General features: G+C 43.7%; 1 protein-coding gene and 1 non-coding gene across 2 annotated transcripts in view; both read left to right on the top strand.

Annotated features, from left to right (window-relative positions):
* The window catches only part of PHEX (phosphate regulating endopeptidase X-linked), a 225,337-nt gene that overhangs the window by 164,622 nt on the left and 42,889 nt on the right, over positions 1 to 17,826 (top strand). The window contains exon 15 of the mRNA XM_008154575.3: positions 5,400 to 5,458. Within this exon, the coding sequence (XP_008152797.1) occupies positions 5,400 to 5,458 (59 nt within the window). The remainder of the gene's footprint in view (positions 1 to 5,399; positions 5,459 to 17,826) is intronic.
* Positions 1,609 to 1,737, top strand: LOC129150386 (small nucleolar RNA SNORA11). Its single transcript, XR_008557129.1, has one exon. It is a non-coding gene; the product is annotated as a small nucleolar RNA SNORA11 (small nucleolar RNA).

The raw sequence follows: 17,826 nt of genomic DNA on the forward strand, positions 1-17,826 counted from the left end.
AACTTAAAATCTTGTTGGGAGATAAGTTATGCAAACTCAAATGCCTTTAAGGCCCATGAGCTAACAAATGGTGGCCTAGACAGGTGTAAATGTAGGGGATGGAGTGTACTATGGAGCACTAGTGATCATACACCTCATTTTAAGGGATTCCAGTTTAGTACCTTTTAAAACCATTGTGTTGGGCAAATGAAACATTTTTATGAAAAAATTCGACTTATATATAGGGTAGCACTTAGTCTCTGGACAGCTAACTTTTCAGTATTTCAATTATGTAATATTGTATAACAAGCCACCCTAAAGTTTAGAGGGTTAAAACAACAGTAATTGTTTATTCTCTCTTGTGGCTCTGGAGGTCACTAGGCTCATCTGGATGGTTCTTGCTCATGGTCTTTCATGTAAGTCACAGTCAGATAGTGACTGATACTGGAGTTACATGAAAGGCTTCCTCTCTCGGGTCTAGTGGTTAATGCAGGCTGTTGGCTGGAATGCCTGCTGCAGCTCTCCATGGGTACTGGGCTTCTTTATAGCATGCTGATTGAGCAAGAAACTTCAAAGAGCAAGTTTCCTAAGAAGGAGAGAGTGAGGGAGGGCAGTACATGTGATCACCTGGTGGGGGAGAGAGGTTGTATCACCCTTAACTGCCTAGCATTGGAAGTTACATGGTGTCATTGTCCACTGCAGTGTATGTTTTAGAAGTGAGTCATCGATGCTAACCCATAATCAAGAGGAGAGGAGCTTAGATTTGACCTCTTAATGGGAGGATGTAAAAAAATTGCAAACACAGATTAGAACTAGCACAGGTAGCCTTATATTAGAGAATAATAGAACTAAATCTAATCTAATAAAAGAGTAATATGCAAATTGACCATCACTCCAACACACAAGATGGCCGCCCCCATGTGGCCAAAGATGGCTGCCCCCATGTGGACACAAGATGGCCGGCACAGGGGGCAGTTGTGGGCATTCAGGCCAGCAGGGGAGGGCAGTTGGAAGGGACCAGGCATGCAAGGGACAACAGCTGGGGGGACCCAGGCCAGCAGGGGAGGACAGTTGGGGGGACCTAGGCCTACAGGGGAGGACAGTTGGGGGACCAGGCCTGCATGGGAGGACAGTTGGGGGGGACCCAGGCCTGCAGGGGAGGGCAGTTGGGGGGGAAAACAGGCCTCCAGGGGAGGGCAGTTGGGGGGGGCAGGCTTGCAGGGGAGGACAGTTAGGGGCAACCAGGTTGGCAGGGGAGGGCAGTTAGGGACAATTGGGCTGGCAGGGAGCAGTTAGGCATCGATCAGGCTGGCAGGGGAGTGGTTAGGGGTTGATCAGGCTGGCAGGCAGAAGCGGTTAGGGACAATCAGGCAGGCAGGCAGGCAGGCAGGCGAGTGGTTGGGAGCCAGCAGTCCTGGATTTTGAGAGGGATGTCCGACCGCTGGTTTAGGTCTGATCCTGGTGGGATCGGGCCTAAACAGGCAATTGAACATCCCTCGAGGGGTCTTAGATTGGAGAGGGTGCAGGCTGGGCTGAGGGACACACCCCCCCATGCACCAATTTCGTGCACCAGGCCTCTAGTACATAATAAACTTGGATGTAATAAGGGCAATATAGAAAATACTTAATTGGGTGTGAAGAGAGCAGAGTGCCTGAAGAATGGCTCCTCTGTGAATAACACATCCAACAGCAACTTGGGCTTATTCTTCACAGGTGGCAGGATACTATGACTTTCCTGTGACATTACGCCCGATACATAAAAATATACATTTAACAAATGCTTTGGCATGGGCACTGACCAATCTATATAAAAACCAAGTGACTGGAATTACCGGTCGCTATGACATGAACTGCGGTGACCAACCAGCCCAATAGGGGCCCCGATCAGTCCCCCTAACCTCCCACAGCCCCTTCCCCCAGCCAGCCCTGACCCTGATTGGCCCCCCACCCTGATCGGGGTTAGGGCTGGCCAGCCAACCTCCTGCATCCCCTCTCCCCTCCCCACCAGCCCAGCCCCGATCAGCCCCTATTAGGGCGGGTGGCCGGACCCCACCTGTGCTTGAATTTGTGCACCAGGCCTCTAGTAAGAAATAATAGCATCCACAACTGATATGAGCTCTGGGTATAATCAAGGCTCTAAATATGCCCTAGAATCAGCAAGAGCTATGGGAGGTCAGGAAAGCTGAGGTCATGTATCTGAAATAAGATGTTTTAGGTATTCTTGCTGAAGCTTTAGAGTACCCATGTGGTTGTTTGATTTCTTTGTTTTGTCCATCTTGATCCATCAGCAGTTAGAAACATTTTCCTTGTATGACTGTTACCCTGATATGCTGAAAGTTTATTCTTTGCAAAAGGGAGAGGAGTTGGGAGGGATGGAAAGAGAAGGGGTGAGCTCTAGGAATACACTTAATCTTTTGAACATATTATAGTTCAGTCCAATGTTATTTAAAAGACAAGTTGAGATACACCTGGATTCTCCCCCTTTTGACCCAAAAAACAGACATAGAAAAGCCTGGGTCTTTGGGTAATGTATTATTTTTATATTACTGCTATAATAAATTACCATAACCATAGCAACTCAAAATCACAAATGTATTATTTCACAGTTCTGTAGATTAGAAGTGTGGGTTGGCTTGGCTGGTTTCTCGACTCCAGGTTTTGCGAGGCTGAAATTAAGGTGTCAGCTGGGCAGACCCTTAGCAGGAGGCTCTGGGAAGAAGCCTCTTCTAGTCTCATCAGGTGTTGGCAGAATCCAGTTTCTTGTGGTTGTAGAACTAAGGTTCCTCCTTCCTTCGTGATGGTTAGCTGGGAGCCACTCTTCACTTGAGGTCTCTCTATGGTCCTTGCACATGGCTCCTACATCTCAGAGCCAGAAAGAGTGTGTGGAATCCTTTTCAATCTTGGAATCTCTGGACTTGGTTGTGTAGCATCTCTTCTGACTTCCTCCTCTTCCGTGTTGGATCTCTCAGATTCCAGTCAGAGAAGGTTTAATGCTCTTAAGAGCTCATGTGATTCAAATGAGAACACATGGAAAATCCAGGATAACCTCCCTATTTTTAGGTCCTTAAACTTAATTACTCTGCAGTCCTCTTTGCCATGAGATGTAACATATTCACAGGATCCAGGGATTATTATATAGATATATTTTTGGGAGCCATAATTATACTTACTATAGATAGCAACAAATAAAGGTGCTTTTATATCCACTTATTTCCTCAGGAAAATAGTCCAGTCAGTAACTTTGTGTTAATAATTAAGACCTTTTGAAATATGAATCTTAAAGTTGAATGAAAAGAATATACACTTATGGAAGAGAATATAGGTTTCAGTTTTGACAAGAGAAGGGACACTCTCTTTCTTGATATCCAATAATGTCTCCAGTATACTATAATACTTAAGAGAAACTGGTTTGAAGTTCAGACTGACCAGACTTTGTACAAGTATATAATGCTTGTAAATTTCATTATCTTCATTTGTATAATGGGCTAATAATTGTTATAGTTTCTATGGGGAAAATCCTATCAATAGGAAGTGCTGAGGACATAGTAATTGCTCAGTGAATATTAGTTAATCTTACCTAATAATAGACAAACATGTAAATTGACCGTACCTCCATTACCCCCACAGCCAATCAGAGTGAGTATGCAAATTATAAGGCCAAAGATGGCGGCCGCCCAGCTGCTTCAGGCACAGAGTGGCCAGGCGGGGCAGGACGCCCGCTATGAAAGGGAGAGCGAGGGGAGGGGTGTGAAGGGATCTACAGGAGCGGAGTGCCGCAGCAGCGAAGACAAGACTGTAGACTCCGGAGTCTGCAGCGAAGATGAAGATTGAAGATGGCAGACTCTGGCTGGAGTCTGCAGTGAAGATGGCAGACTTCGGCTAGAGTCTGCAGCGAAGACGAAGATGGAAGACTCCCGGAGTCTGCAGCGAAGCAGTGAAATCGAAGATGGCAGACTCCGGCTGGAGTCTGCAGCAAAGACGAAGAAGGCAGACTCTGGCTGGAGCAAAGGCCTGGGTCCTGGATGCTGGAGGAAAACCGGTGCTGGAAGCCAAGGGAAGGAAGGCCTATTGCACGAATCTCTTCGTGCATTGGGCCTCTAGTAATAATAATGATAATAATAATAATAATAATAATAGAATGACATATTCATGGACTTCTTTATAGATGGGGAGAAGGTATGGGTGAGCCAACTAGAATCAACACTTAGATTTCCTACTAGTTTCAGATTACTGACATAATTATTCTATTAAACATAAATTAGTAAAATGATTGTTCTGAAAAGGAATTTATATTAAGCAATTTAGCTTCAAACAAATTGCTTTGTTTTAATCATAAACGGAAGTGGCTGAAACTCACAGCCATCTGAGTCAAGGGTTGGTAAACTATGGCTTGTGGCTAAATCTTGCCTGCTGCCTGTTTTTGTATGGCTCATGAGCTAAGAATGATTTTTAGAGATAAATGTTTGTAGTTGATTTGATGATGCAAAGCACAAACTTTGAACCCCAATTGGGCAAAATGTTGTCCTGCACTAAAAGAATTCCATTCTTTTTATTAATAGTCCTATATTACAAAAAATTGCACATGGTTATTATGTTTTGAATTTCATTAAAGATTTGTGGAAAAATTTATCACTATAGAAGAACCTATATAACATCCTTGATTTTGCCTGTTTGCAAAATACCTACATGTTTACCATCTGACTCTTCACAGAAAAAAATTTTTCCTGAGCTCTAATCTAAGTGGAGTGTAGATTCTTCATAGCTGGAAGGTACTCCCAAGATCTCCTAATGCAACCTTACTTTCATAGCAAAAGCTGAACCTCAGAAAGTAGGCGACTGTTCCACCATGGCACAGCTAGTTGGTGAGAGTGGCAGAATGAGTCAATTGATCTTTTGGTGGTTAAGTCAGTAAAGTTTCCACCAGAGTAGGCAGATACTCTGGGTAGCATGGTTGTACTTTACTAATCATTCTTTACTTGGACCTCTGTGTTAACACTATTCCAAAAAAAATTTTTTTTTAATGTGGACAGGTCAGAGATTATGCCGCATAGTAACTCAGCTGTCCCATGGGCCCATTAAACAGGGCCTGGCAAACATCAGCTTGTTGCCATGTTTCCATCTGCAGGGAGAGCCCGTTAAGAGTCTAGGATTTCTCATTAAACTGTTTCAGAAGCACTGGTGCTGACTTTCTCTGTAGTTAGTAACAGCGAATAAACAGGCATGTTAATATATTCTCATTGAACCATGTTCAGTTTAGGATGAGATTGTTTATTGAGCAGAGCAATAGCCCTAAATTGAAGCGATAATTTCCCCACTTGCCTCATATCCCCATTGTTCCCTGGTTAACATTGTGTTTGTTCTTCTGTCCTCCTGCCTGGATAATGATGAGCACTTGGTGATATTTGTTTCTCTTGCTACAGGTGGTTTACAAATCCAACGACTGTCAATGCCTTCTATAGTGCATCCACCAACCAGATCCGTGAGTACTCAGCTTCTCTTCTCCTTGTTAATCTGGCAAAATGGAGGGAACTTTTCCATCACTATGATTAAGTGTAGGGCATTTTCTGTTTTTTCCCCCAAAAGTGACCAGGTGAAAGAAGTTTGTTTCCATACCGATATGCCCAATTTTCCTCACTCCCTTCACCTTACAAGTTTTTTAAAGCTTTATATGACCATTGAGTGAAAAAACACACCCAACTACAATAAATAAAAATACAATGAAGTTAGCCATGAAAAGAAACAAGTTTCCACTTTTCTCTCAGAATGGTCTTACTGATTTTGTCTATACCATTTTGTTTATTTTTAGGATTGAGCAGAAAAACAAGCAGTTAACTGGGAGATTGTAGAACCTGAGAGGAATAAATATAAAGTTTGGAAATGTTCTGATTAACCCTAGGATGCAAAGCCTTGACTTTCTTTTATTTACATGCTGTGGATATATGTACTAGTAATTATAAATGCCATGATAAGTTTAAAAATTATTAAAGATATGATTGGCACAAATTAAAAATCTGACAGCACCAAGTGTTGGCACCTAGGACAGATATTCACTGCTGGTGAAAGTATAAATTGGTTCACTCACTTTGCAGAGCAATTTGGCAATGTAGAAAGTCGAAGTTGTGCATGCATATCTCTGACCATCATTTGCACTCTTGGCATGCCCCCTAGTGCTGTGATTCTCAAAGTGTGGTCCTGGGACAACAGAAAGAACATCACGGGGGAACTTGTTAAAATGCACCGTAGACCTATTGTTCACAAACCCTGGACACAGGGCTCAGAAATCTCTTTTATTAAGCTCTCTTGGTGACTCTAATATAGTTTGAGAACTACTGCCCTAAAGAAGTCTCATATAGTGAGGCCCATATAGTGAGGCCCAATGCTCATAACGGTATTGTTTATAATAGCAGGAAAAGGGGAATAAGCTTTGTGTCCCTCCACAGGAAAATGAATTAAATGTGGCATGTTTACACAAAGGAATGCCACATAGCAGTGAACAACGAGTGACCTAGAGTGACATGTATTAACATGGATGAGCCTCACAGATATTAGATTGTGTGGTGGAAAAAACAACTTGGGAAAATATATTGAGTATGCTACTATATAAACGAGGTTCAGAAGCATGCAGGACAATTCTATTTGACATTCATGAGAATGACAAATGATGAATTCAGGTTGGTGGTGACCTGTTATGGAGAAGGTGGTCCTCTGCTGCTTGAGCCCTTGCAAGTTTCTCATCACCCCCCCCCCACATCTTCTGGTCTCCATCTTCACTCCCTTGCTTAGCAATAACATCTAATCTCATGGTTTTAAGCACATCTCTATGCTGTTTGTTGAATGTGGGGGATGGAATTTATAAAGACTTGCCACTCTTGACCATGCTTCCCATACATGTAATCACCTCCTCTCTGGCATCCCTGCTTCTGTCCTTATCCCCCTTCAATCTATTCTAAATATAATGTTGCAGTCATTTTAAGATGTTTTACAATCACCTCATTTTCCTCCTTTGCTCAGAACCTGTTATCAGCTTCCTATCTTATTCAGATTAAAAGCCAAGCTACTTACAATGGCCAGGGGCCTCTTACCAGGATGCCTTTACCTCTATCTTTTCCAGCACATTGGCCTCCCTCCTGTTCCTAAAGCATGAGACCCTTCCCTCCTGGCATTTATACTCTGGACTCTCTTTGAGTAGGAAAACTTCCCTAAGTGATCTGTATGGTTCACACTCCCAATTCCTTCAAATATTTGCTCAAATGCTACCTTCTCAGTGAGGCATCCTGCATGCTCACAGTACACCCTTCATGCTGGCCCTCATCTGGACAGGACTCCCTGGCCACAGAGGACAGCCCTGAGGCTGTGGTCTCCTGCTCCCACCAGGCACATCTCTTTAGAGTCATCCTCATGTGGCCACACTTGGGAATGGCAGTCTCTGCAGGACTGGTCTGAGAGGGTAGTGAACAGAAGGAAAACAAGCAGATGGTGGTAATTTTGGATTTTTACATTAATTTATGTAATCAAATCAGTTATTAAATATTTTGAATATTTTGAATGTCACTCCTTACTGTACAAGTATTCACTATTATCATGAAAATACCATTGCTTTCTTCCTCCCACCTTTATGGAGATATAACTGACAAATAAAAATTGTCTGAACTTAAAATGTACAGCATGATGTTTTAATATAGCTCCAAGTTAAAAATTATGCTGCATATGGAAACATGATATTAGGGTTATCAATTATAAATTATTATAAATTATAATAATATGAATTATATTTATATAATCCTATCTAATAATAGAGTAACATGTAAATTACCATCACTCTGCTACGCCCATGATTGGGCAGTGGGAGGCTGGGGGGCGGGACTCGGGGTGGCCTATCCAGCCATTGAGAGGCACGGATTTGCTGCCACTGAGGGGGGCTACCCTGCTGTTGAGAGGCGCAGGGGGCGGGACTCCCGCCCCCTGTGCCTCTCATCGGCCAGATCCGCGACCGCTGAGAGGGCCTGCCGCGGACACCCAGCTGCGCCTCTCAACGGCAGGGTAGCCAGGTGTCTGTGGCAGCCCCCCTTAGCGGCCGTTGAGAGGCGCAGCTGGGTGTCCACGGCAGGCCCCCTCAGCGGCCATGGATCTAGCTGTTGAGAGGCACAGGGGGTGGGAGTCCCACCCCCTGCGCCTCTCAACAGCAGGGTAGCCCCCCTCAGCGGCCGCGGACCATCAAAAGTGGGGGAGCTGGGTGCCTGTCTGCTCTGGCACCGGGCCTTTCAGAAGCCTCCGCCGAGCTGGAGGCTTCTGAAAGGCCTGGTGCACCAGCGGACAGGCACCCAGATCCACTGCGAAAAGTGAAAGCGTGTAGGGGACCCTACACGTGCATGATTCAATCATGCACTGGGCCTCTAGTATGAATTATAATAGTTCTTGAAATAACCTATTGGGCAATAGAAAATTCTGTAGATTATCCACGGTAAAATAAAATGTTTTATGTAATACTAGAGGCCTGGTGCACAAAATTCATGCACAGGGGTTGGAGGGTCCCCTCAGCCCAGCCTGCACCCTCTCACAATCCTGGACTGCTGGCTCCTAATCGCTCACCTGATTGCCTGCCTGGTTGCCCCTAACTGCCCGCCCTGCTGGCCTGGTCACCCCTTACTGCCCCCCCTGCCAGCCTAATCGCCCCCAACTGCCCCCCCCCTGCTGGCCTGGTTGTTCCCAACTGCACCTCCTGCTGCTGGCCTGGTCGCCTCTTACTCCCCCCCCTGCCAGCCTGGTCACCCCCAACTGTCTCCCCCAGCCGGCCTGGTCACCCCACACAGCCTGCTTGTTCAGTCGTTTGGTCGTCCCTCACTAACCCCTTTGCTGGCCTGGTCGTAGGCAGTCATCTTGTGAGGGTGTGAGAGTCAATTTGCATATTACCTCTTTATTATATAGGATTTGGTACATGCAAAATAATATATGAAACATGCTAGAATATATAAAGTTATAAAGGATATAAGGAAACATATGATAAATATATGCCTGTGAATCCACCACCCAACCAAGAACTGGAACATTCCCAATATTATTGCATCTGTCCATGCTCCTTTCCATCCTATTTCTCTCCCACACCATAGAGGTAACCACTATTCTGATTTGTGTGTTTATCATTTTCTTGTTTTTTAAAATAAATTTTAAATAATTTAAGTATTTCTAAACAAAATATTTGTTTTTATTTATGTTGTAGCATAGTAAGAATGATATGCAATCTTAAGCAAATATGTTTTTTCAATTAACATATTTTTAAGATTCATCCATGTAGCATGTGGCAGTAGTTTATTTTATTTTCACTGCCATATAATATTCCATTGTGTGACTGTATCCCAGATTACTTATTTGTTTTACAGATCTTTTCTGGTGAGAGACTTATGTGTTTCCCCCTATATTTTTGCTATTATGAACAGCACTGCTCACCATATTCTCATACATGTCCCCTAAAAAAGTATTTGGAGTCTATACTAGGGATGGAATTACTGGCTTGTAGGGTATGCAAATACTCTACTAGCTAACACCAAATGTTTTCCAATGTGAGTGTTCCAGACTACAGAAGTGTTTTATCAACTATCATTTTCATCACTTCTTGGCATTGGTAGACTTAATTTTTACCAATATAGTGAGTATAATAGATCAGCTGTTATGCAAGAAAAGGCATTGAGATAGACTATTCACAAGTGTTTCCATTACTCAGTGAATGCTTACTGCTCCTTTGAAGATTTAAGTAAGTCTCATAATAATTTTGTCTCCAGGATTCACCCCTGCTCAGCCTTTTCCTTGTCTGGGAAGAACCGATCCTATCAGATTTTTTTTATTTTTTATTTTTTTTATAATAAATCTTTATTCAGATTATTACAGGTGTTCCTCTTTTTCCCCCCCCATAGCTCCCCTCCACCTGATTCCCCACCCCACCCAATACACTTACCCCCACCACTGTCTTCATCCATAGGTGTAAGATTTTTGTCCAATCTTTTCCTGCGCCCCTCAGACCCCCTTCCCCCTGATAATTGTCCATCGCCTCCCTTTCTATGTCCCTGATTCTATTATATTCACCAGTCCATTCTGTTCTTCAGATTTTTTATTCACTTGATTTTTAGATTCACTTGTTGGTAGGTATGTATTTGATGTCTTTTTGTTGTTCATAATTTTTACCTTTACCTTTTTTTCTTCTTCCTCTTCTTAAAGAATACCCTTCAGCATTTCATGTAATCCTGGTTTGGTGGTGATGAACTCCTTTAGCTTTTTCTTGTCTGTGAAGCTCTTCGTCTGACCTTCAATTCTGAATGATAGCTTTGCAGGGTAGAGTAATCTTGGTTGTAGGTTCTTGCTGTTCATCACTTTGAGTATTTCCTGCCACTCCCATCTGGCCTGCATAGTTTCTGTTGAGAAATCAGCTGACAGTCGTATGGGTACTCCCTTGTAGGTAACTAACTGTTTTTCTCTTGCTGCTTTTAATATTCTCTCTTTGTCTTTTGCCCTTGGCATTTTAATTATGATGTGTCTTGGCATGGTCCTCTTTGGATTCCTCTTGTTTGGGGTTCTGTGCGCTTCCTGAACTTTTTAAGTCTATTTCTTTCACCAGGTGGGGGAAGTTTTCTGTCATTATTTCTTCTTTTTTTTATTTCTGAAATTTTTTTTAAATTTCTTTATTGATTAAGGTATCACATATTTGTCCTCATGCCCCCATTCCCATCCCACACCCCTCCCCACACATGCCCCCACCTCCCTGTTGTCCCCAACCGCTGGTTAGGCGCATATGCTTGCACACAAGTCCTTTGTTGGACATTGTAATTGGGTCTCAAAAGAACTGTTGGCCCAGAAAGAAACTCACTACAGACTGATTCATTTCCTGTCACCATAACCATTATTGCTTGTCTCATTTTCGGTTCTTATAAGTGTATTTCTAATAGCACATGATCTCACTCATCTAGTGGAAATAATGTCATTATTTCTTCAAATAGGTTTCCAGTATCTTGCTCTCTCTCTTCTTCTGGCACCCCAAAAATGCGGATGTTGGTACGCTTAAAGCCGTCCCAGAGGCTCCTTACACTATCCTCACACTTTTGGATTCTTCTTTTTTTCTGCCTCTCTGGTTGGGTGTTTTTTGCTTCCTCATGTTCCAGATCTTTGGTTTGACTTTTGGGGCATGGTGATCTACAGTTGAGTTTCTGTATATTCTTTATTTCAGACAGTGTATGCATAATTTCTGACTGATCCTTTTCCATTTTTTTGGTATTCTCATTAAGGTCCTTGAAGGTCTCTTCAAGTTTCTCAGTGGCTTTTAGAAGATTCTTGAGTAACCTTAAAAATATGGTTCTGAACACTGTGTCATCCATTAGTTTGCTTTCATCTATCTCTCCTACTTGTGACATACTTTGATGTCTCCACATTTTGGCTGCCTCCCTGTGTTGATGGAGTGGCTTTGTGTGGTCAGTGACCTATAGGGGCCGGTAGCTCAGTTTCCCCAATCACCCTAGGTGGTCGCTCTTGGTACACCCCTTTGTGGGCTGAGTGCAAAGTCTTGGTGTTGTTAAGCCTTGATTGCTGTTGGTACACTGGGAGGATTTGACCTCCAGTCCAATTGGCTGTGAGGATCAGCTGTGTCTACGCCGGGAGACAGCCTTATTCAATAGACTTGCAAAATTGTAAAAGCCTCTGTGCTCAGCTTGGATGGGGCAGAGTTTCAGGGTGGAGCCTACAGCCTTGGCTTCCCATCAGCCCCACCCTATGAGGTTCCTGGGTCTCAGTGTCCCTCAGTGTCCCTCGGTACTCCCTGCAAGCACCTCTGAGAGAAAGGCGCCCTGGAGTTTCGTCTGTTGCCAAACAGTCTATTCCAGTGATGGCGAACCTATGACACGCATGTCAGCACTGACACACATAGCCATTTCTGATGACACGCGGCCACATGCCGAGGATGAAACATTTGCTGCAACTGAGGATGAAACATTTGCGACTAGAGTCTTGGAGTTAGTTTTTTCCTCAAAGTGACACACTACCCAAGTTATGCTCAGTTTTTTGGCGAAGTTTGACACACCAAGCTCAAAAGGTTGCCCATCACTGGTCTAGTCTCTCCCCCAATGAATCTGGATTCCCAGATTCTCGCCCAGAACTGGGGTTCACTGCAGTCGGAACTGGGGCTCAGCGCAGTCCGGAGCTTTTGTTTCCTTCCCGCTAGGGCAATTCAACGGCACAGTCAACAGTCCGTCCTCTGCGCGCATTCACGTGCGTGCCTCCGGAGCTCTGCCTTTCGCCACTCCCCTGAGTTTCCGCCTTACAGCCCAGATTTCCCCAGTATGAGCCTGGGTCCCCAGGGTCTCGCTCGGAACTGGGGTTCAGTGCAGTCGGAGCTGGGGTTCAGCGCAATCTGGAGCTTTTATCTCCTTCCCGCTAGAGAATGCCGGCCAGGCACTCAGCTGCCCTGTCCTCTCTGGCTCCATCCTCCCCACACGGGCGTGTGTGCCCGTGTCTCCACCCGTGTCTTCATACCTCAGGCTTTTACAGCTCCTCTGATTTTCCTTGTGGTTTTCTCTTTCCTTCTAGTTGTAGGCGTTTCAGTCAGCCAGCTTTCCTGTGGTTCTGGATGATGTCCGTTTTGTCTTTTACTTGTATTTTTGAAATTGTTGTGCGAGGCTGCAGTTTAGGTGTTTACCTATGCCGCCATCTTGGTTTCCCCCCTTATCAGAGATTTACTGAAGAAGCAACCATTTTAGGGTAACCCAGTGGTTTCTGGAAAGCTCATGAGCCGAGGGGGTTTGGAATGAACAATTTGAAGTGGTATTTTAATTAAGAGATTCAGCTGTTTCTATTTTCCTAATGACCAGTGTTTGCTCTCATTGTAAATTACATTCCCAGACAAGATGACAAGGAATCCTTTGGGCGATTTTTTTCTCTCTCTCCTTTCTGATTTTTCTGGACTACAAATTAAGGCAGGTGGAGTACCTTCTTATACATTTCCCCACTGGGTTTCCTGGGACACCCCAGCCCCAACTGCCTTCTTTTTGCTTCACTGAAGAAATGAAAAATTGAGGTGATTTTCTGAAATGAACATCTTTATTGATTAGGGCCTGATTCTGACAGCATGTGGCCATCTGTTTAATTGGGTTTCACATCTAAGATGTAACTATACTTAGTAACGTGATTTATGAGGATTTCATTCAGTTCCCATTATCATTTTCTGATTTATGCCACTTAAGTCTGCTTCTGCATACAGTAGAGACCTGAGTAGAAAATAGAAAAACCAAAAACCTGTAGTATTTTTTTTTGTTTTTTGTTTTGCAAATCCACACCTTTGTGTGAAACACTATGATTTGTGACTGTCTTTCAATGTTAGATTTTTTGCAGGGTGGATATAGTTCCTTATTTTTCTACCCTTGTCCAGCTGGGTAGCAATGTCCTCAGATACAAAATAATAGTAAGATAGTAATGGTTTAAGTCTGCTCTAGGAGGAGTTATGCTCAGGAACTGTTACAGAATTTAATTGTATTTGAACATTTAAGGTGGTTAAAGTAGAAAACAAAGGAGCTGAGGTGATTGGTGCCCAAGCTTGGGCTTCTCTAACTTTGTGGTAACAGCAAAACTGGTCTGCTTAGTTTGAGTAGGGAAATAGCGAGAACCTCAATGGGAGACCTTGAGTTCCACTAATTTAGTTTTGACTTTGGTCAAGGTATTTTTCCTTCCTCACCCCTGTTTTCCTCATCTGCTACATGTTGAGATTACCTAGCTCACAGAGTCTTGGGTGAGGATTTAATAAGATGAATTTGAAAAGTACCAGCACATTGCCAAGGTTAGGGTTTATATATCTACTAGAGGCCCAGTGCATGGATTCATGCACCGGTGGGGTCCCTTGGCTTGGCCTGCGGGTATCAGTGGACCTCTGCGCCGCTGCAGCCTGGCCTTACCCGCCAGCTGGTTGGGCTCCAGCCCACTGTCTGCATTGATCCTGCACAGCACGAAGTAGTGTGGGAAGGGGCAGGCAGCAGGGGAGGAGCCTGAGGCTCGGTTGGGCGCAGCGCTGCATCACTCCTACTCATCCTGGCCCAGCTGTTTCTGCTTCCGCTGCTCAGTTGTGCAGGGGGAGTGTCTGCGGGAGAGGCTTGTGCCGCCACAGCTGCGCTTGCCAGCCGTCAACCTGGTGTCTAGCACCCGTCTGTCAGCTGAGCGGTGCTCCTGCTATGGAAGCCCACTGACCACCAGGGGTAAGCTCCTGCTTTGAGCATCTGCCCCCCTGGTGGTCAGTGCGCATCATAGCTACTGGCTGGTCATCCGGTCGCTTAGGCTTTTATATAGATAGGTAACTGGTATGCCAGTAATCCCCAGGAGAGCCAGTCCATCACAGAATAGACAGCAAAATATGAAAATGTTGGAGGGACATATTTTGGACTTTTGATCTAAAAATATTTTATAAATTAAAACAATATTTTTACATACTGAAAAAATACAACCAATTTGGAAAAGTGTTTGGCAGTTTGTTGATATCTCCTGTAACCCAGAAATTCCATTTTTGATGATGGATCCTTATGCTCACAATGAGACATGTAACACAAATGTTCATTGCAACTTTATTCATAATGGCAAAAACCTGGAAAGAACCTAATGTCCATCAACAGAAGACTAGGTAAATTGATATGTTAATACAATTGAATATTATATAGCAATGAAAATGAGCAGATGGCTTTGTTCTACAATATGTAGGAATGCCATTGACTTAATGATGAATGAAACAGTGCATTGTTCCATTCATAAAGTTCAGGAACAAGCAAATGAATCTGTGATCTAAGGGGCTACAAGTGAAAATAATGGCTATCTGTGTTGGGGTATTGGCTGGGAAGAGGCACAGGAAACATTATCTTGATCTGGGAAGTAGTTGCACAAGTGACACGTGTAAAACCTCATTGAATCCTACCATTAAATGTGTGCCTTTACTGTATGTATGTAATACCTCAACATAAACAGTGATACCCTCACTTCCCCCATAAAATTATTTGGAACAGCATATAGCATGCATAGACATTTTGGATTAATAACAGGTTACCTCAGGGCCAAGCCTCCAGAGGCATAGACTAGTGCCGTGGTCGGCAAACTGCGGCTTGCGAGCCACATGCGGCTCTTTGGCCCCTTGAGAGTGGCTCTTCCACAAAATACCACGGCCTGAGCGAGTCTGTTTTGAAGAAGTGGTGTTAGAAGAAGTTTAAGTTAAAAAAAATTTGGTTCTCAAGAGAAATTTCAATCGTTGTACTGTTGATATTTGGCTCTGTTGACTAATGAGTTTGCCGACCACTGGACTAGGGATCAGCAAACTTTCTCTAAAGGCCCAGGTAGTACATATTTTTGTTTTTGTGAGCCATGTGGTCTCTGTTGCAAAATCTCAACTTTGCCACTGCAGTTGCAGACAATTCATAAACGAGTGAGCATGCTGTGTCCAGTGAAACTATTTACATGCACTGTAGTTTGTCCACCCCTATTGTAGAGCACTGTTTGAGGATGGAGCCAGGAGACTTGACAAGTTTTAAACTTGGATCTAATCAGGTAGAAATCAGTCACCTCAGCTCCTTGTGTTCTACTTTAACCACCTTCTCAGTACTGGAACTGTGTTGGAGGGTGGTAGAGTGAACAGCTCACCTTTGATTTTCATTTATACTTAGATGGATGGATTGGTCTTTAGACTAAAATCCATTTCATATATTCAATATCAAAGCATATCTGCAAAGTGCCTCATTTCAGTTTATTTTCATATGCCTCAAATCATATTAAGGAATTATTTTAAGCCAATAAAACCTTGGCTTGTAAATAGGCAAGGCCTGAGGACTAAAACCAATGATGTTATTATCTTTGCTGTTATACACAAGGGATTTGGTTGCCTCAGTTTAATCACAGATATTCTGCTAAAGAAAATAAGCCTTTGTCCAGAGGCTGGGCTTATGCTACCATCAAACTATAGAATTAATCCTGAAATCAAACATAGATTTATTTTGCTATTAAGGAAAAAACTATGTTTCAAGCTGGGAGAATTTCTTGTACTTCATTGACTCTGCCTAAAACCATAAAGTGGAATTAAATTCCCGAATCCACTTGCTGCTGTTTTGGGGGGACATTTTGGGAATAGTCTTCCACAGTTTTGAAACTAGAAGGAAGGAAACTTGAAATGGTCACCTAATCCAAGCTTCTTATTATCTAGAAGAGATCCTGACACTTAGAGCAACTCTTAGTCATTTTTTCCAGTTATTCACTGAATATTTATAGAGACCCCAGTTATTCTTACCTCCTGGTATTCATGCCCCAGTGTAGCCCCCTCCCACACTGAATAAGTCTGACCTTTGTAAACAGCGGGACACTATAGAAATGATGGAGGATGACTTCTGAGGCTAGGTCATAAAAGACATTGTGGCTTCTGCCTTGCTCTCTTGACTTGGTCACTCTGGGGAAGCCAGCAACCATGTCATGAAGGCATTGAAGAAGCAAGCTCTTGGATCACCTGCTACAGCTATTTTAAGACGTTCTTGTCCTGATGCAGTCAAGGACTCTGGAGGTCCTGATACAGCCCCTGTCTCTGAGGCCTGACCAACGAGGCAGCCAAGATTGACATTCTGGGTAGTGCCACCAGAGGACAAAAGCACTCTCAAGTGGGGAGCCCTGTAGTCTCATGGCATTCCTGTTACTGTGGTTAGTCCCAGGACCAATGCCTGGAGGGACCCATTTGCCGCCTGTAGGGTACTTGTTGTTTTTAGATAGTAGAGGACTGAGCAGGTTTGCTGCAGGGCTGGTAGCAGAAAGCATGGGCTGATTATCAGGGTCCATTAAAGAGGTATGGTGTGAGTAGGTCACTCACATGAAGTGAGCAACCTGGATGTAAGCCAGACTGAGGAGAGCATCAGGGAGCTGGAAAAGAGCCATGCTGATGGGAACAGGAAGTCAGGGCGCAATCTCACTATTTATCTTGATGGTCACAATCTCACACATCCTCCCTTGAAAAAAAAATCAATTGTCTTTTATCCTTATTTTAAAAGTAGTTAATATTTATTGTAGAAAATACTGTTTTGTGGCTAAGTGTTTGTGCAAATCTGAGACTCTTTTTTAAAGGGCAAATTGCTAGATGTGGAGGAATTGCTGAGTCAAACATTATGCCCAGTTTAGGGATTTTAAAATACAGTATACCTGACTTCTCTTGAGAAAAGTGATACTATTTTCAGAGAAGAGAGGTCCTAGTCCCTACCTGGTGCTAGTGGGGGTGGATTTCTTGTGATATCCTGAGAAAAAGAATTTTCTGATATTCACATAGGAGGATGGGATAGTCCCATTCCCCTTTATCCTGCCATAGAAGAAGTGTATCTGGGGCTTCAGCAGAGCTAAAATCAGAGCCAGTATGCAGAGTTTTTTTTCCAAGTTAGAGCAGAGTCCAGTCCAGTACCAGGCTAGCTTAGCTTGTGTTTCCCTGCTGCAGTCCATCATTACATTGCATGTGGGGTAAACAGGTCCACTTGGCTATGGAGGAAACATGGGTGAATGCAATGAAGCCAAGAGCATAAGAGAGAACTCCTTTGTTTAGGTTTAGGAGATTATGTATTACCAAATTTTCAAATGCTTACAATGGCCACACCCATTCTGGCCAGCGATCTCTGTTCCCAGGTGTGACCAATACACAATACTTTCCCTAGCCACCCCAATTTAACTGTGCATCATTCATCTCCCCTTTGTTGGACCCCTCCCCCCAGTGATCTGCAGGGAATAGGCCAGTGGTTCCCTGGGGATTACAGAGTTGTAGCTTCCTGGTTAAGCTGCCCAGATGACCGGCCTATAGTGTCTGGCCATCCCTTTGCTACTTTCCTG

The sequence above is a fragment of the Eptesicus fuscus genome, chromosome 1 (assembly GCF_027574615.1).
Source record: "Eptesicus fuscus isolate TK198812 chromosome 1, DD_ASM_mEF_20220401, whole genome shotgun sequence".
Lineage (NCBI taxonomy): Eukaryota > Metazoa > Chordata > Mammalia > Chiroptera > Vespertilionidae > Eptesicus > Eptesicus fuscus.